The 26,762-nt window shown below is 38.5% G+C and overlaps 1 protein-coding gene across 1 annotated transcript in view; it reads left to right on the top strand.

The window, feature by feature from the left end:
• The window catches only part of TMOD3 (tropomodulin 3), an 88,433-nt gene that overhangs the window by 58,581 nt on the left and 3,090 nt on the right, over positions 1-26,762 (top strand). The window contains exons 4-9 of the mRNA XM_059913295.1: positions 10,546-10,668; positions 11,975-12,064; positions 15,296-15,426; positions 17,152-17,259; positions 20,579-20,722; positions 22,316-22,460. Coding sequence (XP_059769278.1) covers positions 10,546-10,668; positions 11,975-12,064; positions 15,296-15,426; positions 17,152-17,259; positions 20,579-20,722; positions 22,316-22,460 — 741 coding nt within the window. The remainder of the gene's footprint in view (positions 1-10,545; positions 10,669-11,974; positions 12,065-15,295; positions 15,427-17,151; positions 17,260-20,578; positions 20,723-22,315; positions 22,461-26,762) is intronic.

The following is a 26,762-nucleotide window of genomic DNA, read 5'->3' as shown; positions in this document are numbered from 1 at the left end:
TTTCCTTGGCCCAAGGTAGTTTCATCATACACGTGTGCTGATCTGTACTCTGCTGAACGCTAAAAGGCAGCCCTCTGCAGATCTCCAGAGTGCGCTGTCTGTGTAACTCTGTCCTCTCTGGCACTCTGTTCTATAAACGCTGGCTGCCCTCATCTTTCTGGACCTCAGCTGTGTCTCTTTGGTTCAGATAGTTCCCCAGGCTCTGCCTGGGTTCTGTTCCGCGTGCTGCAGCCTGGACACTTTTCTCCAGGCAGTAACCTGGGCAGTCATGGAGCTCACTTTGTGTCTCATCTCTCAGGAATCACTGTTCTTTTTTGCCTGATGATCAGTGTCTTGTAAACTTTCTTATATTTTGTCCATTTTGGGGTTGTTTCAGTCATGGGTAAATCCTGACCCTATTACTCCATCTTGGCCAGAAGTGGAAGTCTCCAGAATCGTATACAATAGATATCCTGTTTCCCCAACTAGAGTATAAGCTCCTCAAAGTAAAGAATCTCATATTTCATTTTCCTTATGCTATCTTTCTAGCTCATTATCTAGTATATACAAGCTCACTAAACATTTGTTGAATAAAGAAGCATTTATTGGTGATCATATTGTAGTATTGAGCAGGTGTCATGTGTGCTGTTGGGTCAAACCAAAAATGCCTTTCCAGTATCTGCTCCCTCATCCTTTGGTTTGGTTGATTTGAGGTTTGTGCACTTCCTGTCAAAAGGATATCCCAAAGCCCCCTGTGGAGATTATAGTGGCCTAGTTCCCTTAAATCTTTTCTGGAACAAGGTAGCTTATAAACATACACATAGTAAAATTAGCTAGGGCCTTTCACCTCTGTAGAAATGAAATAACTAAGAGACTCCTCTGTTTCTAGTTATTGTATATTTTATATACTTAGCAAGGATGGGACCATGACTAAGATCATTCTTAACATTGTGGTAGCTGTGACTTGATATCAGAGCAAAAGAGATGAGGACTTGTGAAGAAAGGTCCTGGCAATAAAATTGTTAACATGGTTCATAGTATCTTACTTATTTTAGAACAATAACAAGGATCTTGGCAAGATATTCCTTTTTTTTTTTTCTCCTCTTGGCACAAACACAGGTTTGGATTAATGCCATGCATTTAAGCTACCATTATATGAATTCTTATCTTGGTTTCTTCTATTTCCTTAGCTGCCATTTTGTAGTTACAGAAACATTACTGAACTCTTTCAGCATTCTTAGCAACCAAGAGTCATTGCCCTGTTTTTGTTTTGTTTCATTTGGGGGTGGCAAGCATATCTTTTCATACTTGTCTGAGAGATTTTTTTCTGATCTTGTCATTGCTTATTTTCATATTTTGCTACAATGTAAAGAACTGTAATTTCAGTTTTTAAAAAATCCAGTTTTAGATGTTGCTTTGTTAAATAAGGTATTTAGATAGAATGCTGTGTACTGAAGAATAGAAGTGAATAACCATTTTTTAAGACAGTATGTTATTTCAAATAAATACAAATATTAAAAGTTATAAGTCAGAGCTTTTTGACCATATTTCAAGGAGAGGAAAAGTAAAATTAGATCAGTACAGTAGTACTCATCCTAATCTTTTCAGAGCTGTAATTATACAGATTAGCACTTTATCAACATGAGTAGGTAAAAATCAGAATCATGTAGGGAGCTTTTTCAAAAATATCCATGCCTAGTCAGTCTTCATTTTCTGAGTTTAGGAATCACTGATATAGGGCTTCCTTGGTGGGGCAATGCTTAAGAAGCCACCTGCCAATGCACGGGACATGGGTTCAAGCCCTGGTCCGGGAAGATCCCACACGCCGTGAAGCAACTAAGCCCGTGTGCCACAACTACTGAGCCTGCGCTCTAGAGCCAGTGAGGCACAACTACTGAAGCCCGCACGCCTAGAGCCCGTGCTCCGCAATAAGAGAAGCCACTGCAGTGAGAAGCCCGTGCACTGCAACGAAGAGTAGCCCCCGCTCGCCACAACTAGAGAAAGCCCGTGTGCAGCAACAAAGACCCAACTCAGATATAAATGAATGAATGAATGAATGAATGAATTTTAAAAAAAGAATCACTGATATAGATACTTGGGACTTTATGGTTTTCAGTCCTCCTGGGTTGTTTTGGAAAATGCTCTGTGTCTCTCACGTACACATGCAAGAAATTCCAGAGAAAATAAGAATAAATAATTAACATGTGTCTATTGCATTTACTGTATACCAGTTGCTTTATATATGTTAAATCATTTTATCAGAATGAGACTGAAATTTCTATAAAGAATAATCTATGATTTTTATAAAAACATATCAGAAGAAAGATGATCATAAAAAAATGGTGTACTAATTTTGTTAACAGATGGTTTTGGATAAAAGCAGTATCAAATTTACACATTTCCCTACCCTCTGCAAACACACACACACACACACACACACACACACACACACACCCCTACTTAATACCTATACATCAAATAAAAGCTGAACATTTCACTCATCTTGCAAGACATTGAGGGCACAAATCACATTAACCATTATAATGGAGATCTATTTATCAGCATCTCTTAGTAATTAAGATTTGTAACTTAAATCTAATTTATATGAGACTAATTTAAATTAACACACATGTTTAGAAACGCATTTTCTGTTAATATGGAATCAATCAAGCAGTTTGCTAATTGTGTATTTCTCAGAGAACAGCTGATTTTAACTAAGAAGCACAAACACTATCTGGCTGAATGTGTTTACGGTGCAACCCACATCATAAAATTTACCCATTTAAAGTGTACAATTCAATGGTTTTTAGTACATTCACAGAGTTGTATAACTACCACCATAATCTTAAGTTTAGAACATTTTTATCATCCCAAAAGGAAACCCTGTACCTATGAATAGTCTCCATTCCTCACTCTATTGTCCAGCCCCAGAAAACCACTAATCAACTTTTTCTCTCTAAATTTGCCTATTCTGGACATTTCAAATAAATGGAATCATACAATATGTACTTATGACTGACTTCCTTCACTTAGCCTAGTGTTTGGGAGTTTCATCTGTGTTTTAGCATGTTTCAGTGTTTCATTCCTTTTTATGGATGAATAATATTTCATTGTATGAAAACACACACTTTGTTTCTCCATTTGTCAGTTGATGGACATTTGGATTGTTTCCACTTTTTAGCTACTATGAATAATGCTGCTGTGAACACTTGTGTACAAGTTGCTATGTATACCTACTAGTGGAATTGCTGGGTCACTTAGTAACTATTTTTTAACAATTTGAACAACTGCCAAATTGTTTTCCAAAGTGGCTGCACCATTTTACATTCCCACCAGCAATGTATTAGTGTTCCGATTTCTCCACATCCTGGCCAACTCTTGTCTGTCGTTTTGATTATAGCCATCTTAGTAGGTGTGAAGTGATAACATACATTGTGGTTTTGATTTGCATTTCCCTAATGACTAATGGTATTGAGCATTTTTTCATGTGCTCTTTGACATCTTATATCTTCTTTGGATAAATGTCTCTTCAAATCCTTTGCCTATTTTTAAATTGGGATGTCTTTTTATTACTGATTTTTGTCAGTCAATCAAAATATTTGATTTATTATTGATAAACACTTTATATATTCTAGATATGTTTCTTATCAAATATATGATTTGAAAACTTTTTTCTCTCATTATGTAGCTTGTCTTTTCATTTTCTTGGTGGTATCACTGTCCCACAAAATTTTAGATTTTGATATAGTTCAATTTATCTATTTTTTCTTTTGTTGTTTGTACTTTTTTTGTTTTACAGTAACCTTTAAAATTTTATTTATTTATTTATTTTGGATGCATTGGGTCTTTGTTCCTGCGCACAGGCTTTTTCTCTAGTTGCGGGGAGCAGGGGCTACTCTTTTCATTGCGGTGCGTGGGCTTCTCATTGCGGTGGCTTCTCTTGTTGCGGAGCGCGGGCTCTAGGTGCACAGGCTTCAGTAGTTGTGGCACACAGGCTTAGTTGCTCCGTAGCATGTGGGATCTTCCTGGAGCAGGGATCGAACCTGTGTCCCCTGCACTGGCAGGTGGGTTCTTTTTATTATTTATTTATTTATTTATTTTTTTGTTTTGTTGTTGTTGTTTTGGGTTTTTTTTAACATCTTTATTGGAGTATAGTTGCTTTACAATGGTTTGTTAGTTTCTGCCTTATAACAAAGTGAATCGGTTATACATATACATATATCCCTGTATCTCTTCCCTCTTGCGTCTCCCTCCCACCCTCCCTATCCCACCCCTCTAGGTAGTCACAAAGCACCGAACTGATCTCCCCGTGCTATGCGGCTGCTTCCCACTAGCTATCTGGTTTACATTTGGTAGTGTATATATGTCCATGCCACTTTCACTTTGTCCCAGCTTACCCTTCCCCCTCCCCATATCCTCAAGTCCATTCTCTAGTAGGTCTGCGTCTTTATTCCCATCTTGCCCCTAGGTTCTTCATGACCTTTTTTTCCCCTTAGATTCCATATATATGTGTTAGCATACAGTATTTGTTTTTCTCTTTCTGACTTACTTCACTCTGTATGACAGACTCTAGGTCCATCCACCTCACTACAAGTAACTCAATTTCGTTTCTTTTTATGGCTGAGTAATATTTCATTGTATATATGTACCACATCTTCTTTATCCATTCATCTGTTGATGGACACTTAGGTTGTTTCCATGTCCTGGCTATTGTTAATAGAGCTGGCAGGCGGATTCTTAACCACTGCACCACCAGGGAAGTCCTGTTGTTTGTACTTTTGTTGTTATATCTAAAAAATCATTCCCTAACTCAAGGCCATGGAGATTTACTCTTAGGTTTTTTTTTTCTGAGTTATAGTTTTAGCTCTTACATTTAGGTCTGTAATTCATTTTGAGTTAATATTTGTGTATGGTATGAAATATAGGGGTCCAGCTTCGTTCTTTTGCATATAGCTATCCAACTGGCCAAGCACTATTTGTTGAAAAGACAACTCTTGCTCAGTCGAATTGTCTTGGTATCCTTGTAGAAATTCAATTGACCGTAAATATGAGTTTATTTCTGGGTTCTCAATTCTATTTCATTGATGTAAATGTCTTTCCTAGTACACCATAACACTATCTTGATTACAGTAACTTTGTATTTAGGTTTTTTAAAAAATTTTTATTTATTTATTTTTGGCTGCATTGGGTCTTCATTGCCACGTGCGGGCTTTCTCTAGTTGTGGCGAGCGGGAGCTACTCTTTGTTGCAGTGCGTGGGCTTCTCATCGTGGTGGCTTCTCTTGTTGCCGAGCATGGGCTCTAGGTACACGGGCTTCAGCAGTTGTGGCTTGCGGGCTCTAGAGCGCAGACTCAGTAGTTGTGGTGCACGGGCTTAGTTGCTCCATGGCACGTGGGATCTTCCCGGACCAGAGATTGAAACCATGTCCCCTGCACTGGCAGGCGGATTCCTAATCACTGCGTCACCAGCGAGGTCTTGTATTAAGTTTTGAAATTGGGAAGTATGAGTCCTTCAGCTGTTCTTCTTTTTCAAGCTTGTTTGGCTATTCTGGGTCTCTTGGATTCCCACATGAATTTTAGAATCACCTTGTCACTTTCTGCAAATAGCTGAGATTTGTTTAAGGGGTTAAGTCTTTAAAGAGTTTGAGGAGAACCGCTCAAGTACTGTATTCATAATGCTAAACTTAAGTCCTGCCTATTTTATCCTTTCTTACAAAAGTAATTTTCTTTACTTTTAATTTTCTATAACAAAATTTTATATATACACATTAAAGTATAATTCTTACAGTGTATTCATGTTAAACTAATCATGAAGAAATATGAAGTGATTACTTTTTGTATCGTTAAAAACACAATACTGTATAATCTAAATACCTCTGCAACAAAAATCTCTACATACAGAGAAATTGTAAAGAGGAGTATCAGAAGAGGTACCAAATTATTTCACAGCTGTATAAATAGAGCAAAATTCTGTGTCACAGAATTTCCATAAGCCCTTGGAAATTTTGTTTTGCTTTGTTGTTTTTTTCTGATGAGATCCATTTTGTATTTGTAAGTATTAGCAAAAGTTTATGTATGGGGAAAAATTAGATAAGAATAATGCCTCGGGACTTCCCTGGTGGTGCAGAGGTTAAGACTCCACACTCCCAGTGCAGGGGGCCTGGGTTCGATCCCTGGCCAGGGAACTAGATCCCACATGCATGCTGCAACTAAGAGTTTGCATGCCACAACTAAGGAGCTAGTGAGCTGCAACTAAGGAGCCTGCCTGCCGCAACTAAGACCTGGTGCAACCAAATAAATAAATAAATAAACATTAAAAAAAAAAAAGAAAAGAAAGAACATGCTGATGGGGGATTGGAACTCCCTTCTGCAAAAAAAAAAGAAAAAGAAAAAGAATAATGCTTCTATGGACTGTGGATGAGGATTACAAAAATAAACATTTTAGATTTTTATAACACTTTAGATTCCATTGGTCCCTAGAATAAGACATAGGCAGCTTTTTGATAGTTTATATAGTTTTTTTTACTAAGTGAATACCGTAATCCAGTGTTTCTTGACCTTGGCTGCTATGCATTAGAATTCCTAGAGAGCTTTTGAAAATCCAGATGTCCCATACAGCACATCAGACCAGTTAAATCAGAATCTCTGGGGGTGCGACTTGGACATCAGAATTTATTAAAATTTTCCAGGTGACTCCATTGTGCAGCCAACATTAGCCACGGAGATAGACACCTGAAAGTGCCGGTAAGATTTTGCTCAGGAAAATGTAATTATCCTGAAATGGCAGTTAAAGGCATGCCATCTGAATTGTATGCCACTTTGTTATATCAGCCACTGTGAAAAGTATTAAGGAATTATCAGAATGTAATGATTTGTATTTGCCTTTGTCTGTGAACTAATGATAAAAGATTATCTAATAATCACCAGAACTCCAAAGTTTGGTACTAAGAAGATCAGTTACGTACCACCATACAGATAAGCATTTGTTTGAGTTGAAAAGTCCACTGCTAAAGAGTTAAGTTTGAAAGCCACCAGTTGATTGGAAAAATTACTGGGTTGAGAGTTTGGGAACCTGTGTTCTAGTGCTAACTCTGCTGTGTAACTTTGAACCAGGGTATTTATATTATACTTTATACAAGGAGGTAGTTGAACTAGAGGTGATCACCAGATTATTTATTCAACAAATTGGATTGCCTGCTGTGAGCTAGGAAATGTAGGGATGGAACAGAACATTGGAAAGCTCACAGAGGACAGACAATGTAGGGATGGAATTGTAGGGATGGAAATGTAAGGATGGAACAGAACATTGAAATGCTCACAGAGGACAGACAAACATGCAAAATGAGTAAGTATAGCCACAGTGAAATGTTCAGGGAATTAAGGGAGCACAGAAGTGTACTTCATCTGGTTCAGTACTGGGACAAATGTGGTAGTTTTCTATTTAACAACCATTCAGAAATTCCTTCTTCCTTACTGGCAGAATCCATCTCTGAAATAGACTGAAAAGGCCAGATCCTTGCTTTTCAAGCTACCCTTGCAGGTGGGGCATGGACATGTGACCCGGTGCAGGTCAGTGAGACCAGAGAAGAAATCTATCGGACAGTTTTCCTTATAAAAGTCAGCAGTTGAGAAAGTGCCCTTCCTTCCTGCCCTGACCTTGCCGCATGAGGATGTGATGCATAGTATTACAAAGGTCATCTTGAGACTAATGGCCTGAGAACAAAGGCTTCCATGCTAGTTATAGACAAAGAGAAAAATAGAGCCTGGATCTTTGATGTCAACACTGAGCTGCTGAACCAATCCTTCAGCCACCTACCTGTGGAGTTATTAAGTGAGATAAAAAATACTTATTGTTTAAATCCTTGCTGCTTTGAGAGTGATCTGTGCATCAGCGGTATCAGCACCACCTGGGAGGCTGGCTAGAAATACAGATTCTTAGAGCTCATGTTAGACCTCCTGCATCAGAATCTGCACTTTAATAAGACCACTAGGTAGATGACATGCACATTAAAGCTTGAGAAGCACCAGTTTAAACCACTTTAAATTGGGGATTTTGTTATATGCAGTTAAAAGCATCCTTACTAATATAAATACATTGTAGATTGGCCAAGTGCCATTTTTTAAATAAGAAAATACTTGCCTAGAAAGACTTCTGATTCAGATGTAGGAAGTTGCAAGAGACTTCTTATTCTCACCAAAACAAGCAATATACGCTACATTAATCATAGTTAAAAAAAAAAAATCAGAAAGCTTGAAGACACAAATCTTATTGACTCACAGAAAGTGGCAAGCCCTCCATAAGAGAGGTGATCCAAAAAAAAAAAAAAAAAAAAAGAGGTGATCCATTCTGCGTTCTTTCCTGACTGAAATATCGGGAAAAGGAGGAAACTACCGTAGAGAGGAGTAAGGAGAAGTCAGCCTAACTTTTAAGCTTTTAATGGCGGTGTATGGGCCAGCACGGTAGATTAGAAATCAGAGGAGCCCTAGAGCAGCACTGTCTGCTAGAACTTTATGCCATGGTGGGAATGGTCAGTATCTGTGCTAACCAGTGTGGTAGCTACTAGCCAAACGCGGCTAGTGTAACTGAGAGACTGAATTTTTAATTTTAACTAATTTAAACTTAAATAGTCACATACCATATTGAACATATCATATTGAACAGTGCAGCCCTAGAGATAGGGTGAGACTGCACGACCCTCCAGTTCTTTGCTTCAGGTCTTCATTTAGTGCTAGGGATTCTACTCCAAGAACCGAGGCAGTGAAGCAGAGCTGAGAGAAGATTCCTGAGGCATAGGTTTTTAGCTCGGGAGATTGAGAGAGAGACAGGAGAGCTGAGAGAAATCCCTTTCAGGCCATCTCCCACTTCACAAAGCGTAGAGCAGACAACATAAGCGTCGGGCTGAAAGATCTGCCAAGGCCCAAAAAGTGGGAAAGTGGGGGGTGGAACTGGAAAACAGAGCTCCTAGAAATCTGGCAGCCAGGACTACACATCAGGAGCAATGTTACTACTTTACAGTTCAAAACAGTAGGCAGTGGCAGCTCAGGAGATCTCCAGAACCTCACCAGAGTTCTAATCCTAGGCCTTGCTGAAGATTAAGTCCTGATCCTGTCCTCAAAATGTTTGAAGCCAGTGAGGAAGTGAATCAAACTAACGTTGCAACAAAAAAAACCAGATTCAGCTCAACTGTAGAGCATGTTACTTCAGCACTGACCTGAGTGGCACATTCCTTTCTAGGAATAAATGTCACTTCCTTTAGTCTCTGCTATACTTTTATATAAAAATGCCCAATACGAAGTCAGAGATCTTAAGACACATGTGGCCTATAGTCAAGAAAAGTAAACAGTCAATAGAAGACCAGAGATGACCCAAATATTGGTGTTATCAGTCAGGAACTTTATGACAAAAATCTCAGAAAATCTGGTGGACAAGGCATGTGTGAAGAGATGAGGAATTTTGGCAGAGAGATAGAAACTAATTTTTTTTAACAAGAACCAAGTGGAAATAATAAAAAATGAAATATAATATCAGAAATTAAATCTTTTAGATGGGCTTAGCTGAAAATACCTGACCAGCTTTGGTCAGATTCCTGGGATCAATCTGTATCGTGGAAGGATTTCTTATGAATTACACTGATTGATATTTACCTTGAACAAGAATTGTACAACATTTACTACACTGATTATTAAGCCCACAAACATTTCTTTTGATAGAATACTACATAGATTCATCAGGTCACATATTCTCACACATTTCCCTGGTAATTTTCTGATAGAAAAGAAAATAATTGGAGCTTGTGTGAATCCACACATAGGCCTTCCTAGATCACTTAGTTAGAATTTTCACCTGTCTCAGGGGGGAAACCAGAGTCAATCTTGGTAACTCAGTCCCACCATGTGTAAGTACCTCTTGTTTGGTTGGCTTGTGCTGCAGTTATATCATTATCATTTTCCATTCCCTTCATGTTTTCACTTTCGCGTTGAACATACGGTAATGAAATACTGATTTTCACATAATAAATACTGTAGGTTTCTAGAATAACTAGTTTCTTAACAGGTAACCTTGTTAGTGTCATAGAGGCTTAGAAGAACAGTGACAGAAAGTTTCAGACTACCACTCAGGACATACAGGAATTTCTTTGCAATTAGAACTTGAATTTCTGGAACTAGAATTGCCTCTGCCATCCCCCAAGGGACTGTAGCAGTTCCTTGCTTAAGAATAAGAAAATGAATTCTGTTTTTTCCTTAATTTATAGATTTTTTTATTCATTTATTTTTTGATTTAGTATTTGTAGAATAACTCATAAATACTCCAAAAAGAGCCTATTTTTACTTTCACAAATGGGAAAATTTCTTGGTTCATTTCTTTTTCTTGTTCCAACTTATATGGCCAAAGTGTTGCCTTAGAAACTTATAAATACATACCAAAGATGAAACAAAATTATTGTAGATGTTAATCTTGACCTTTTACTTCAGCTTCAGTTGCACATACTTCTAATAATTTTTGTAAGAATAAAATGGTGAGTTACTAGCAGTAGTAGTGAAACTAACAAACTGCTTTATTTTACAGGGAAGATATTTATCCCTAAGCAGAAACCTGTGCAGACTTTTACAGAAGAAAAAGTATCTCTTGATCCAGAGCTAGAAGAAGCTTTGACAAGTGCTTCTGATACAGAATTGTGTGATCTCGCAGGTATCTCCTAAAACAAATTAATTTGTGAATGGTATAGAGGGGAGGAAAATACCAACACAAACCTTATACACACTATACAAATGCTTGCTTTGCCCAGCAGAGTGCTGTTGAATAAGTAACCGTACATTTGGCTTTGTTTGTTACACTATAAATCTGACATAAAGGATTTAGTTTCTTTAAATTCTCTTAACGGTGAAATTTTTATATTAATGGAATTTATTGATTATTGGATGTCTTTTCCCATTTTGCCATCTTTGAAAGTCTTTATAAAAATCTTTCATCAGCTGGTGCTCAGCTAGAAGCTGTCTCCAGGGTCTACTGCTATCCCATTTTATTAGAAGACCCAGAAACGGGTAATTGGAAATTAGATAAAATAGTCAGTCCTGAGCTATACTCACCACTTTCCCAACTTTTCTGAAGATATATGGAACATTCCAAACCTCCCTGTGATTTTCATCATTACCAGTTTCTTATCTGGACCAGTATCTGCCCCCAGCTGCCTCCACCCACACCCATTTTTCTAGATAGAAAAATATGACACATGGGGAGAGGTTAGTACCAAATAATTTCAAGTACTAACATGTTTAAAAGGAGCAGTGATGGTTCTTTGGGAAGGACCCAGGGAAGGGACAGTCAAGGTGTGGTACCACAGCTAGAGCAGGTATCTTATTCCCTGGGGAGGGGCTGAGGGCTAATGGATTTATAAATGGTACATTCCTCAGAGTGGAATGGGCCAGAGGCATACTGTAGCTTCTGCCTTATTTGTGCAAAAGGCCATCAAAATCCAAATTTATTTCTCCTCCTAAGTGTCATTTTTGAGGGATGCTACTTTAATCTTAAATATGAGAATTCAACCATACTTTTAGTATTCTAGTCTTAGCTAAAATACAAATGTAAATTAATATGAGAGTTAAGGTTAAGTTGAAAAATCTGCCTTTTATCGCATTATGTTTGGAGAAGCCCTGTGAGGGTGAACAGCAACAATAGATCATTTCCATTTTCTCTCTTGGCCACCAGATGGAGCTAAGCATAGACTTAGGTTTAGGGTTAAGCTGGCTCCAGCTGTGTCTAAATTCAGAAATGTGGGGAGAAATTACAAGGGTATTGATAAGAAAGAGATTGTAGGTGGTTTTTAATCATGTTTTCTCTTTTTTGTTTTTTTAGCTACGAAATGTGTATTTAATTTAGTAGGAAAAAGCCCAGAGAGTGTTAAAATCGTTGATAGAAATTTGGGGGCATAAAATTAATTCTTTATGTTTAAAATTGATGGAAATAAAAAAATAATTTTCTTTTTCTGTATTTATAGCTATTCTTGGGATGCACAATTTGATAACGAATACACAGTTCTGCAATATAGTGGGAAGTAGTAATGGTGTCGACCAAGAACATTTTTCAAGTGAGTACTTATAATGCTTTGTGAATTCCAATCCTTTGTTAATTATGTTTTGTTTTCTCCATGTAATAGCTTCAGTATTTGCATACCAGATGTTATGCATATGTACTTGAAACCTAAGATTCCAGTTAGATGGTATTGACCTAGAAAACCATTGAGAATAGAATATTAAATATTTTATACTTAATGTGTCAGCAAATGTAATAGGAACTACTCTCACCTCACTAAATAATACTAATGGTAAACGCTATAAAAATTAGTCATACTTGGCTTTTACTGACATTTTGTTTTCAGTGTTCCTGATTTTCAAGAAACCCACAACAGTGCTGACAAAGAAAGTATATTATAAAATCAGATTCAGGAGAAAGCAAAGAACTATTCAGCCTCTAAACCTTTTAGTCTGATGCAAAGTATTAGATAACCTAAAGCAAAGCTTTTTAAAAAATTTATTTATAAGACATCTTAAAATCACCAAAGTCATGCCTATTTTGTAGTAAATTTAAACAAGACCTAAGGGGACAAGGTAAGCAGTAAAAGTGTCTCTACTCACAACCGTCATGCCTCCTACTCACCGTACCCGACCTCTACCCCCTCCCTAACTGTTAACAATTGGGAATATATCCTTCCAGACTTTGTATTATGCTTGTATAAACTTACATATGTATATGTGCTATACACGAATTGTCTTTTCTTTTCTTACAAAAATGGGATCATACTAGAGATATTTCTTGTCCCTGAATTTTTCAGTAATACTGTTGGCTGATTTTTTTGAATGCTTACCATGGGCCATGTTCTTGTGTGCACAGCTCTTGAATGTAAATTGTTCTCAATCCTCACAACAGTTCTACGAAACAAGTATTATTATTATCTTTAATATGCCTTTGAAGGAGCTGAGGTTTTAGAATGATTAAGTAACTAGCTTCAATATCCCACAAAATCAGTGGTGAGGATTTTAATCCATGCTATATAGGATATCACTTAGCAATATATCACATTTCCTAGTTAGTACATACAGATTTACCTCATTCAAACATCTGTATAACATTCCATTTTATGAATGTTCTGTAATTGGCCATTCCCCTATTTTTTTAACTTTCTATTGTAGAAATGTTCAAGCATACATTATAGAAGAGGGAATAATAAATCCATCATCCAGCTTCAGCTGTTTTTCACATTATGCCAGCCGGGTTTCATCCACCGTCTGCCTCCCTCCCACCCCTTCTACTCTTTTCCCTGGAATATTTTAAAGCAAATCCTGTTTGTTTGTATTACTTCACCCATAAATATTTCCATATGTGTCTCTCACAAAGGCTTTTCTTGTAACATAACCACAATGCCATTATCAAACTTAAAAATAACCAGCAATTCCTTCATATCATCTAATACCCAGTCCATGTTCAGATTTCCCATTTTCTCTCAAAAACGTCATTTCACAGCTGGTTTGTTCAAATCAGGATCCAGATGAGGGTCACATATTGCATTTGGTTGTCATTTGGTTTAAGTTCGTCTTAATTTCTTAACAGTTCTCCTCCTCAACTTCTTTCCCACTTTCTTCATAGCATTTATCCCTTGAAGAAACTGTGTTGTCATGTAGAATTTTCCACATTCTGGATTTGGCTGATTGCAACCTTGTAGTATCATTTTACTTGTTTCTCTCTACCTCCTGTGTTTCTGTAAACTGTTGTTTTCTAGAAGCTTGATCAAATTCAGGTGCAGTTTTAAATTTTTTTTGGCAAGAACGCTTCCTGGGTAGTGATCGAATCACATTAGGAAGCATATCAAGTCTGGTCATTCCTCTTTGGGGAATGTGTTAAGATTGATCAGTGGACTCAAATTTTGGCAACCTGATCCATCCAATTAAAGTTCCCCACGAACCTTTCTTAATGGTTTCCACATCCTGTTGACTGGATCCATTATTTCATTATAGAGCAAGGCTCTTTATACGCATTCTGCAGAGAAGAAAAGGAATTTTTTGGTTTTAGAAAATTTGGAATTGAGAAAGAGCTCATTGAATTTTCCATTCAGTGAGGAAGATTTTCTCCAGTCCCCTTGATCTACCATCTTGAAGAAGACTGCCTTGCTGATCTTTCAGCTGTCCTCAGGAAATTAATTTTCAGACTTTTGTCTGAGCTGATCTCTTCAGGATGCTGTGTGTAGGAGGGTGTGTGTGTGTGTGTGTGTGTGTGTGTGTGTGTGTGTGATATTTGAAAAGAACAAGGTACTCTTAGAGGGAATTTATTGGATGAGTAAGCAATATACTTTGTCTTAAGGTGAGTTTTGCTCCTAAAAGCTAGAGGAGGGCAGCAGGGAATAACTAAGCCAGACAGTGACCCTGTCAGTCTTTCCATGTCACTTGCTCTTAATGTTGTGGTCATTCTCCTCTTTGAGAATCTGATGCTCTAGGTGTTCTCCCCAGAAAATATATCCATAAAAGTTTATCTGTTATAGGTGTTCGTGGACCTCCACACATACCTCAGAGCGCATTTACATCTCACTAGAGGGTTCAAGGCTTCTGGGTCCTCTTTCAGTTTTGAATAGCTGTATTCTGGCCATGTGTGTGGGTATAAATGGTGAAGGATTGGGCTGTAGGATGAAGGAGGGCAGGGAATTCCTGTCTCAGTAGTTCTTCTGTGTACCATTACCTTTCTCTGTCTCCCCATTCCCTGTTTCTATTCTTCTTCCTGATAGAGTCCTCTGCCCTTTCTCATTGCGTAGTACTCCCCACGGGAGGAACAGGCAGTGTGTCCTTCCGTCAACTCACTCTTTGTGGAGGCTGTGTTTGTTCATGTCTCTGATTCTTACTGCCTTTGCATTAATTACTAGTCAAACCTCAGAGAAAATGATGAGTTGTTAGATTTTGTCCTATTAGAACTTTATCTTGAACATTGCTAAAAATAAAGGGGGTCACCAGCTTGTGTCATCAACTATATTTTCGTGGTAAAGATATCTTGTAATACACTAAGAGGCAAGAGGCAGTGAAAATACTCATTTTTGAAGGCTGATACACTGCAAACAAATTAAATGTTGAATTATGTTTGGTATTTATATTCAGTAAAATTTTATTTCAGTGCTTTATGTGGGAGCACATAAAGGATTTTTTAGAAATTTGGGGAAAGAAACTTATAGTTCTACTGAATATGTGTATGTGTGCTACGTGTTTCCAAGTTAATATATGCATTCACTGTTATAGTATCAACCCAGTGACACTCTTGCTCTTTTCATTTGTTGCTACAGATGTGGTAAAAGGTGAAAAGATTCTTCCAGTATTTGATGAGCCCCCAAATCCAACTAATGTTGAAGAGAGTTTACAGAGAATTAAAGAAAATGATGTTCGTCTTGTTGAAGTTAATTTGAATAATATAAAGGTAGGTGTGATAAGCAAACAAAAAGTTGTTTTGAATTGCTTTGAGTCAGTTGGATCTAGGATGAGAGCTGGGCAGTTTTGATACAGTCTAATCCTTTCTACGTAATGGTAAAGTTTTTACTTCTAGTAGTATGCTAACATAGATTCCTTCGATTTTAGAAGTTAAAGTATTATAGTATTTTTCTGATTTACTTTTTAAAGGCTATCACATAGAAATATAAACTCTACAGACTGTCACAGTATACCTCTCGGGCTTCCAAAGTACTGCCCACTTTTAGGAGCATTTCAGCCTTTCAGGTTTTGTTTTTTTAATCAGCTCTCTTGAGCTATAAGGTATATATAGTGAAATTCTCCCTTTCTAGTGTGCAGTTCTATGAATTAAAGCAAATGCATACAGTTGTACAACTACCACCACAGTCAGATGTAGAACATGTCACACCCCTGTGTCATCATTCCCTGCCACCAGCTCTAGCCCCTGACAACCATGCATCTGTTTTCCTTCCCTATCGTTTTGCCTTCTCCAGAATTTCATATAAATGGAACCATATAGTGTGTAGCCATTGAGTCTGGTTTCTTTCACTTCACACAGTACATTTGAGACTCGTCCATGCTGTTGTGTGTGTCAGTGGTTTGCTCCTTTGTGTTGTAGAGGAGCATTCCTTTGTCTGGATGTGCTGCAGTTTGTGTTTCCGTTCACCAGTTGATAGACATATGAGTTGCTTCCAGTTTGGGATGATTATAAATAAAGCCACTATACACCTTCACATACAGGTTTTTGCATGAACATACGTTTTCATTTCTCTTGAGTAAACACCAAGAATTGGGCTTTGTGGGATCTCATTGGGATTTTTAAAATGCAACTCTTCCTTGGAGTAGAGAAAGAAGAAATGAGTTAGGAGGGCATAGGGATAATTAATTACCAAAGAGTAAACTCAAATGATCTCTTAGCGTATTAGCCATTGTATAATAGCTTCATTACAAATTCCTCATTTTAAATCTTAATTTATCTGACTTGGAGGCAGGGAGAACATCTGGAAATTACAAGAACCTAGGGAATAAGACCTCTGTGCTCTTTTTGTGGGTGTTCCTTCCTGTGAGTGGAGGGGGGAAAGCCTTGGGGAAAGCTAATATCCCTAGTTGATCACTAATCTTCTTATTTTTTAAAAAAATTCAGTTCTCGTATATCTCTGTCTCTAAATCAATATTAACAATCTGAAAATAGGCAGCCTACAGGAAATTGAAGTCTTGGTACTAAGGGGAAAGATGAGTGTCTCCTAAAACTATCTCTTTCCTCATTTCAAGAAATGTTAATCTCTCTTAATACCTTACAGCTTGAGTGACTGAAAACAGTATGTCATCTGCCTCAGGAATCATCATAAGTAGATTCCCACATCTTTCCCTTTGTAGAAAAGTGGATCCACTTTGAGTACTCAAGGGCTGACTTCTCATAATACAAATAATTAAAAAGAGAATTTCTTTAACCTCAATGCTAGAGAAACGGTGATGTATGCTCTGCTTTATGCCAACAGTTTGTACCATAATAGAGAAATCAAAGAGGTAAGAAGGAGGCTGAGTTGTTTGTTTTCAGTTGTAGACCAGCGGTTGTATGTTACATAATTTCTGAATACATTTTAATGCAAAAAAGAAAGTACAGATGTATTTGATTAATGGACTGAATTTCCTGAAAACTAAAATGTAATAATGTTTCACATTTTTATCTTTCAAGAATATCCCAATTCCAACCCTAAAAGATTTTGCAAAGGCTTTGGAAACCAACACACATGTGAAATATTTCAGTCTTGCAGCCACCCGAAGCAATGACCCCGTTGCTGTTGTAAGTAAGCTAACTACTAATAATACCAAAATTATGGCTATGTAATACCAAGGCATGTTACAAAGGTGGTTAAACTGATTTTATGAACAAGATTTACTCTCTTTTAATTCAACTATACTTCAATAAAAAATAAATTTAAAAACTAAAATAATTTTTTAATGTAGTTTCAAAACTCTGTGTTGTAAGATCAACTGTTAGTAACCATGATGTTCAATAATCAATAAAAGCAAATATCAGTAAAAAAAAAAAAATTTACTCTCTTTTTTCAATTGATCTTTACTCACTATTAGGCAATACATTATTTACTACCATTTTATGTTTATTTTTTTCTGTATTTCCTTTCTATGAAATTTTTTAAACATAAATGGGGTCATGCAATGTAGGCTGTTCTGCAACTTAATTTTTCACTTAACAGTATATCTCAGAGATCTTTTCATATCAGCATATAAAGTTCTCCATCATTCTTTTAACACCTGCAGAGGGTTCCATTTATGGATCTATAGTGTTGAATTTTTATCAAATGCTTTTTCTGTGTCTGTTGAGGTGATCATGTGGTTTTATTCATGTGGTCCTTTATTCAGTTAATATGGTGTATTACATTGATTAATTGTTTTAATAATTTATTTTATTATTTATTTATTTATTTATTTTTGGCTGCATTGGGTCTTCGTTGCTGTGTGTGGGCTTTCTCTAGTTGTGGCGAGCGGGGGCTACTCTTCGTTGCGGTGCACGGGCTTCTATTGCAGTGGCTTCTCTTGATGCGGAGCACGAGCTCTAGGCACGTGGGCTCAGTAGTTGTGGCTTGTGGGCTCTAGAGCGCAGGCTTCAGTAGTTGTGGCTTGCGGGCTCTAGAGCGCAGGCTCAGTAGTTGTGGCACACGGGCTTAGTTGCTCCGCGGCATGTGGAATCTTCCTGGACCAGGGATCGAACCTGTGTCCCCTGCATTGGCAGGCGGAGTCTTAACCACTGCGCCACCAGGGAAGTCCCACATTGATTAATTTTTATATGTTAAATCAACTTTGCATTTCTGGGGTAAATCCCACTTGATCATGGTATAAACCCTTTTCTTCTTGGCTTTGAGGATATCACTCCCTTTGATTCTCCTCCTTCCTCTCTGGTCCCTACACTGGTTCCTCCTCATCTCCCCAACATCTAAACATCTAAATGGCTCAGAGCTTGGTTCTAGTCCTTCTTCTTTTCTCTATCTGCACTCACTTCCTGGGTGATCTCATTCTGTTTCATTGCTATATATTACCTGTGCATGCTGATGACTCCCAATATTATTATCTCCAGTTCATACCTCTCCCCTCAACTCCAAACCCATGTCCAGCTACTGCTTAACAGCTTTACTTGTGTATCTAACAGACATCTCAAACCCAAGTCCCAAACCAAACTCCTGACTTCCGTCCCATACCTGCCTCTTTCACACTCTTTCCTATCTCACTAAATGGCAACTTCATTCTTTCATTTGCTCAAGCCAAAAAAATTTAAAAAAATAATAATAATAATGGAGTGATCCTTGACTTCCCTTTCTCACAACTTTAAATGTATATCCAGCTGTGTCTTCAAATATTTCCTGTATATCCAACCACTTCTCACCATTTTCACAGCTACCACCCTGGCCCAAGCCACTGACTTCTCTCACCTGGATTATCCTAATTGAGCTGCCTGCTTCATCTCTTTACACAGCATCAGAAGTGACTCTTAAAACTTAAATGTTCTCATTCCTGTACTCAGAACCCTCCAGCAGTTCTCTGTCTCACTAAGTAAAAATCAGAATCTTTCAGTGGCCTAATAAGGCCTTACATGAGCAGACCTCATCTCCCCTCTTGCTGTTTCTTTCATTCTGCTCCAGCCACACAGCCTCCTTGCTCTGCCTCAAACATGCCGTGCATGCTCCCAACTCAGAGCCTCACGCTTGTTCCTCCTGCCTAGAACTTTCTCCCTGAAGATATTCCACGTAGTTTACTTCATCACTTAAATTATTTCAGTCCTTGCTCAGCTGTCACCTTCCAGGGGAGGCCGTTCCTGACCCCCGTACATAAAACAGCAACCCCACCCCTACCCGCAGCACTCCCCATCCACCCTGCTACGCCTTTGTTTCGTCCTCTATAGCCCTTTTTACCATCTGACATTACATTTTGCTTACTTACTATGTGGGTCCCCCACTAAAATGTAAGTTCCATCAGGTAGAGACTTGTATGTTTTATTTCTGAATTTACAGAACAGTACTTATCAAAAATAGGCCATTGTAGTATTTTAATAAATGTGTGTACAGATGGATGGATAAGGGATTTGCTCCAAGTCACATAGCCAGTTGTTGCTGTGCGTGTGTAGATATCTGTCCCCAGTTCTTTCTAGTATCACTGCGCAGTATTGCCTTTTCTTTAACTTGACTTTAATTTTAAGCTTGATCTTACCCATATTCTCTGGAGTTCGGCCTTTCTTTTGACGCCTCTTCAGGGCTTTTAAAATAAACTCACACTCCTATTCTTCCTCCTCCCTTCTCTTTCCCCTCTGCTCACTTACAGGCTGTGTTAATTAATCAATATAGCATCTATTAAGCACTGGGTCAAATGCCTAGCACTGCCATATCCTGTGAGAAATGTAATGGAAGCAGATGGAAAACATACCGTTCTTTGAGTTGAATATTTAGTTAGCCCCTTCTTCTCCATAGTTTTTGTGCTCTCTCAGTTCCAGTCATCTGTGATCTTTTCTGGCCTTCTGCCTTAGGCAGTCCTTTTGGTCCCTGCCCTGGAAATTAGTCCATAATTTACCCTCATTTGGGCTTCACAGTAACCCAGCTGCAGCAGGACGCAAGTAAGAAAAAATGTTCCAAAGAGACATTGATGGGACTTCCCTGGCGGTCCAGCGGTTAAGACTCTGCGCTCCCACTGCAGGGGGGTGTGGGTTTGATCCCTGGTCAGGGAACTACGATCCTGCATGCTGTGCGGTGCGGGCAAAGGGAAATCATAAAGCAAAGAGACATTGATGACGTTACTCCTACACAGAGACTCAGAGAAAGTATGAGAGACGCAGGAGAACGAAGCATGAAGTGGAAGTAGGAATGAATAGCAGTAGAGAATGTTACCAATGGGGAATTACACATGACAAAAAAAAAAAAATCTAAAGTCTGTGACCAAGTGCATGTGAAAATAGATACATGTGAGACCTATGAAGTAGTGTGTCAAGCTAAAACAATCTAATAAGAAACATTAAAGCAGTTGTATTGATTTGTGTATTTGTTTCAGGCTTGTTCAGTGTTTATTTACTAGGTGCTGTCAAACTGTAATCTCCAAATATTTTCTTTAATTTCCAGGCTTTTGCAGAGATGCTAAGAGTGAACAAAAATTTGAAGAGCTTAAATATGGAGTCCAACTTTATTACAGGAGCTGGGATTCTAGCACTGATTGATGCTTTGAGAGATAATGAAACCCTGGCTGAGCTGAAAATCGACAATCAGGTCAGTGATGCGCAGCAGCAGCTTTGAGGAAACTACAGCCCACACTCTGTGCAGGGCTTGGGGACTCAGGAGGTGGGTGGGAGGAGGGCTTTCAGGGAACCCTTGGGAAGGTGGTCCTGAAAAGGGATGAGAGAACATTTGGGGGCATCCAGAATATTAACTTAACATATAGAAAGGTATACAAGCAACACTCCCTGGTTGGTCTTAAGAGGATTTAGATGGCTGGCTGTTTTGAACTGGAAGAATTCTCACAGGTGACAGTCCATCCTCAAATTTTTCAGCTCTTCGGTGGCAAGATCCACATAATAGAATTTTTGCATCTGTAGCATGTCAGTCCCAGACACAGTAGGTGAACAGAATAGGCTCAGTGAAAAACAGAAAACTCCCAGGTTACCCAGAGACACAGGCTCCTGTGCAGCCACATTCAGTGCTGACGCTGTAAGATAATGCTGGGTCACCCCTGCCAGACGCACTTTTCTTTAAAGCAGCAGAGAAATATACATGTTAGAGGTGTTTCCATCCAGAGTGGTAATTAACTAAAAATAAAACAACATTACACATTTGACTAAATACTTCAGTCTATTTTATTTGAAAAATAACTTCAGTTATTTTTTAAAAATATGTGGTAAATGACTCCCTTAATCCTTCAAAGTAAGTAAATTTTGTAGATTATGAAGGTAGAAAGAAGAGTTATATCTTAAAATTTAACCAGGATGCTATTTAATCAATGTTTCCAATTTTTTTATTGAGATGTAATTCACTTACCATAAAATTTACTCTTCTAAAGTATACAATTAAATGGTTTTTAGTATATTCATAGAGTTGTGCAACCATCACCACTGTCTAACTCCAGAACATCTTCATCGCCCCAAAAAGAAACCCCACACCCATCAGCAGTCACTTCCTAGTCGCCCTTCCCACCAGCCCCTGGCAACCACGAATCTACTTTCTGTCTCTATGCATTTGCCTGTTTTGGACAGTTCATATCAATGGAGTTATGTAATATGTGACCTTTTGTGTCTTCCTTCTTTCACTTAGCAAAATGTTAAGGAGGTTTATTCATGTTGTAGCATATATCAGTACCTATTCCTTTTTATGGCTGAATAATCTATTATACTTGGGTTGTTTCCACTTTTTGAATTATACAGATATGCTGCTGTGAACATTCATGTACAGATTCTTATATGAATATATGTTTTCACTTCTCATGGGTATATACCTAGGAGTGGAAATGCTGGGTCATATGGTAACTCTGTGTCTAACCTTTTGAGAAATAGCCGAATTGTTTTCCATAACAGTTGCACCATTTTACATTCCTGCCAGCATGCCTAAAGCTCCCAATTTTTCCATATCCTTGCTAACACTTACTATCGTCTGTCTTTTTGATTATAGTCATCCTAGCGGGTATGAAGTGGTATCTCACTGTAATAATCCACATTTTTTTGATGTCTACATGATCATACACTAAACTTACATTTTTGTTTCTCTTATGTATGGTGTAAGACTTGGGAAGATTTTTAAGGAATCAGCATGTACCTGAAAAGTATTTTGATCTAGCTCATTAATACTATTCTTTATTCTCAATTATTCCAGAGGCAGCAGTTGGGGACGGCTGTAGAATTGGAAATGGCCAAGATGCTTGAGGAAAATACCAATATCCTTAAATTTGGGTATCAGTTTACGCAGCAGGGACCCCGAACCAGGGCAGCTAATGCTATAACAAAAAATAATGACTTAGGTAAGACATATTCGGTGTGAAATTGAATTTCTGAATTGTATCATTAAGCTAATGTATTGGAGGGACTTTTTTTAAAATATATTTTTACACAGGAAGATTATTTGGCCTTTGTTTCTAAAGTCCACACAGTCTTTTATAATACTCACTGGATTATAGTTCAGTTTAAATGAGGTTGTAGTGATTATAGGTTAGTGGGTGACAACCTATTTCACAGCTTTTAGTGAAACAGTTTTCTACAACAAACATTATAAAAAATGCTTCCCTAAAAAATATTTTGTTCTCAATTACAAGTCACCTCTTGGAGCTAGTAAAACAAAGATTTCAATGTTACAGGAAAGTTTTGCCCTTTTGATCAAAGGTCTAGATAGAAATTCAGTTTTATATGGTAAAATATAAAATAATTATAGTTTTTTTAAAGAATTTATTTATTATCCATTTGGTTGCTTCGGGTCTCAGTTGCAGCACGAGGGCTCCTTAGCTGCGGCTCGCCGGCCTCCCAGCTCCCAGTTGCAGCACGAGGGCTCCTTAGTTGAGGCAGGAGGGCTCCCCAGCTGCAGCTGGCTGGTTCCTTGGTTGTGGCCTGCGAACTCCTAGCTGCAGCGTGCATGTGGGATACACTTCCCGGACCAGTGATCGAACCCGGGCCCCCTGCACTGGGAGTGTGGAGTCCCAAGCACTGCGCCACCAGGGAAGTCCCTAAAGTAATTATAGTTTTAACCTGAGTTTTAAGTTTGGTGTTTGTCATTGAAATATTAAAAAAAATGCATTTAGACAAGAATTAAAATAATACTTCTTAAAGAGAGTCACATTTCACCGTGATGCAGTTCTTTTAGGCTTCGGCCATATTTGAGTTTGCAGTTTTTTAAAGATTTCTGGAGCAGAACTACAGCCTCATCCCTTTAATCCAGATCACTGTGAAAAGTATTAGTTCAAACCCTTTCTGTCCTTTGATGACTGTAGTTTCCCATGGAAGATTTTAGCCTCTTTTTAAAAGAGAAATTTGGTGTGTTTTGGTGTATTGTTGATTTTAGATGTAGTTTGCAAGGTCATGCTAATATTTTAGTGTTGCTTCCTTCGTTGGCTTCTATTTTTTTTCCTTCAGGAATTTAATTTTGCTTTTTAGAGCTAATATTTTAGTGTTGCTAAATATTTTAGTGTTGCTTCCTTTGTTGGCTTCTATTTTTTTTTCCTTCAGGAATTTAATTTTGCTTTTTAGAGCAGTGTTTCTCAAGTCTAACTGAACTTCATAAATAGAGAACCTTAAGAACGTATACATTATTGGCTCTAAAAAGTTGTTAGTTTTTTACTTACTAGGTTATACTTCATTGTAATAGTCTATTTTCAAAGACTGTAAGCTTTTGGAGGTCAGGGGCCATGTGTATCTGTTGAATTCACAACTTTCTTTAAAACCATGTGTGACAATAGTAGGTACTTTATTTATTAAGTAAAAAAAGAAAGTGGTAGAATTTGAATCCTGCTTAAAGTTGAAATTTTCTGGTAACTAAGCAGCTATAAACTTAAGCCAGAAGTGTCGCCATTCTTCCTTTCCTCAGAAACCACCTTAGCTTTCCCAGGATCCCACCAACATATTTGTAGCCCTAGCCCTCTCTGTCACCTGTGTCCCTCCCAGAGGAGGTGGTGCCAGCAGCTGTCCTGCAGGAGCAGCACAGTGAGAGTCTGTACGTGTACATCCCTGTATGTGAAAGGGACGCCAGCCTTTCAAGGCCTCAGCACTTGTGCTCTTCTGCGAGCCTGTTATGGCAGGTGCTTTGCCCAGATCTTTCTAAGAAAAGAGGGCCTGATGTTAGAACAAGGAAGATTTTGGCAGATGGAAGATGAGGGGAGCAGATGAAAACAGTTCCCTAGGCTGCTTTATGTCAACACCGAGCAGTTGCACAGGCCTGTGTAATAGAGGACGAGGAGGCCGTGTTGAAGAAGGTGCGCTCTGACATGAAGCAGAGGTGAGAAACGGCATACAGCTTTGTGCTGGTAGCTCTCTAGACAAGCTGCCCGCCCTCCCCATGCTGCTCAGTCTGATCCAAACCAGATCTGCAGACATGGGTCTTAGGCATGAAATGAGAACAAGGACATTCCTGGAGTGAGGAATTGCATGAATGAAAGCTCAGATTTGGGAGTAAGCAAGTTATTTATATGCTGAAGACAGCCTGCAGATTTTGAGAACTGACTCTCATAACAGGATGCAGGATCCAGAATAAACTTTCAACAAGCACTTGCTATTTGAAGCTAACAGAATAAAAAAAACATTATTTCAGCGGATTCAGAGGGAATGCTGATAGAAGGCACTAAAATTACGCGGTAAGGAACTTAGATTCCTTTGGACTTTATGTGGAGGCATTTGAGAGCCATTATAGGCCACTGAGTGCATGATTAAAATGATACTTCAAAAACACTATTCTTATTACTCTTCTAGAGATAGAGAAGAAATGAGATTAGTTAGGATTTATTGGCAATTGACTAATCATGAAGTATCGAGAACTTATATTAGTGGAGTGGACTTTGGAAAGAAATTGCCAAAGAATTGTTAATAGGGCTGAATGTATTAGTCCTTCATCCACAGGATGAACTGAAGAATTGCTGAGGTAACAAGTGGGCACCAAGTGAGGAAGAGGGGTCGGAAGTGCTCTTTGCCCGCCTCCCTCTGCTGTGCTGTGTCACGGCAATGGCAGCCGGCCCTCCATCCACCCTCAGCTGGATTTGTTTTTTAGCCCTGCACTTTGATCTCTGCCTGTAGATCAAGGTGGCAAGCCTAAAGACCGTCTTCTTACTTGCATTCTAGTATGCGGTAACTGGACAGAGATATTGGAGCACAAGACTTGAAACTTGTACAGCATCTCTGGGGCATATAATTTTTCTTCACCTTGCAAACGGGGCTACATCAGAGCTTTAGTGTTCTGATTTTGATACTGTCTTTCCCTCTCTCATTGTTTTCTTAGTCTCAACTTTACATTGAAATAATCCTACCTACTCGCCATCTCTTCAGCTAAGGAGTATCACGGCTATAACAGCAAAGAGGTTATATGGTGTACGTGCAATATTCGATTGAACTTTGTCTCACGTTACTATCTTTGCACTAGCTAACTACATAATTAATTTTCTATACTTTTTTTGTTTGTTCCATCTGTCCTATTGATCTTGTTTATAATGTGCATTTTTTAAATAACATGCTTTTTAACATCTGAAATGGTCTGCCAATAACATCCAAACACTACTGCAATTCAAAATTTTCTTGGAAATGTTCTACCCTAAAGAATTATGTGCTTTTCCTTTCAGATATATCCATGTTCTTCAGAGATCCATATACATGAATTAAGTTTGTATTTGAGGACTTAATTCTCCATTTGATTTCTTCCCCTAATATTTCAGTAAATATGTGAAACTTGTTCATTAACATGGACTGAAATTAGAGTTGGGGTGCACCTAGTTAAATAAGTATAAAAATGTTCATGGGGACCTGACACTTCAGTCCTCCTGGTTTTTATTTTCTGGACAAGCTTTTATGTGCATCACTTGACTGTCCAGTCTCATCTCTGTAAGGCCAGTGAGCAGAAGCCAGCAGTCAGAACAGCATGAGAGCAGAATTCGTAGCCTGACCAGGAGGCCAGTGCACCTGTTAGCTTTTCATTCCTCTGTTAAAACAGCCAATTCAGGCTGAACAAAGACAGGTGTCTTCCTACTTGCTTCCATAGAAGAGAGTATAGAAATTAATAGACCAACAGTGTAACTTAAACAGAGGAACTTACTTACTGGTTAGAGTATCAAAACCAATTATGTATACATGCAAATCCTCTAACTTTATGAAAGCTAAATTGACTTTCCTCATCCCGAAAAGATGGCTGACCTCAGGACCATCCCGTGACCCCACTGTGGTGGGTGGCGAGGCTGAGTACCCTTCACTGAATGTTTCCTATATTAACACGACACTAAGCAGACTTTACTCGCACAGCCGTGAGGTACAGGTCTCATTATCCCCTGTTACAGAGGATGACTTGGGGCTCAGAGAGGTTACCTTGCTTGCCAAAGAGCAAACCACAAAAAGCAACAGATTCCCACTCTTGCTGACTCCAGAACCTGTGCTCGTTGTCCTCTCTGAATAGGAGTTGCCACAATGCTGAGGAGCCCTGACCTGGTGGCTCTCAGCAGATATTCTCTGGTAGCTGACAGGTGAGAGTGAAGGTAGCAAGACCCTGACGCTGAAGACTTTGCCCTGCTGCTAGTGAGCACAGCCAAGTGGCTCAGGGTCAGCAGCCCGGGAGGAGGCTGGGGGTCCTCAGATGTGCACCT

Source organism: Balaenoptera ricei, chromosome 2, assembly GCF_028023285.1.
Source record: "Balaenoptera ricei isolate mBalRic1 chromosome 2, mBalRic1.hap2, whole genome shotgun sequence".
NCBI classification, from domain to species: Eukaryota; Metazoa; Chordata; class Mammalia; order Artiodactyla; family Balaenopteridae; genus Balaenoptera; species Balaenoptera ricei.
This window is presented reverse-complemented; position numbering and strand designations above follow the sequence as displayed.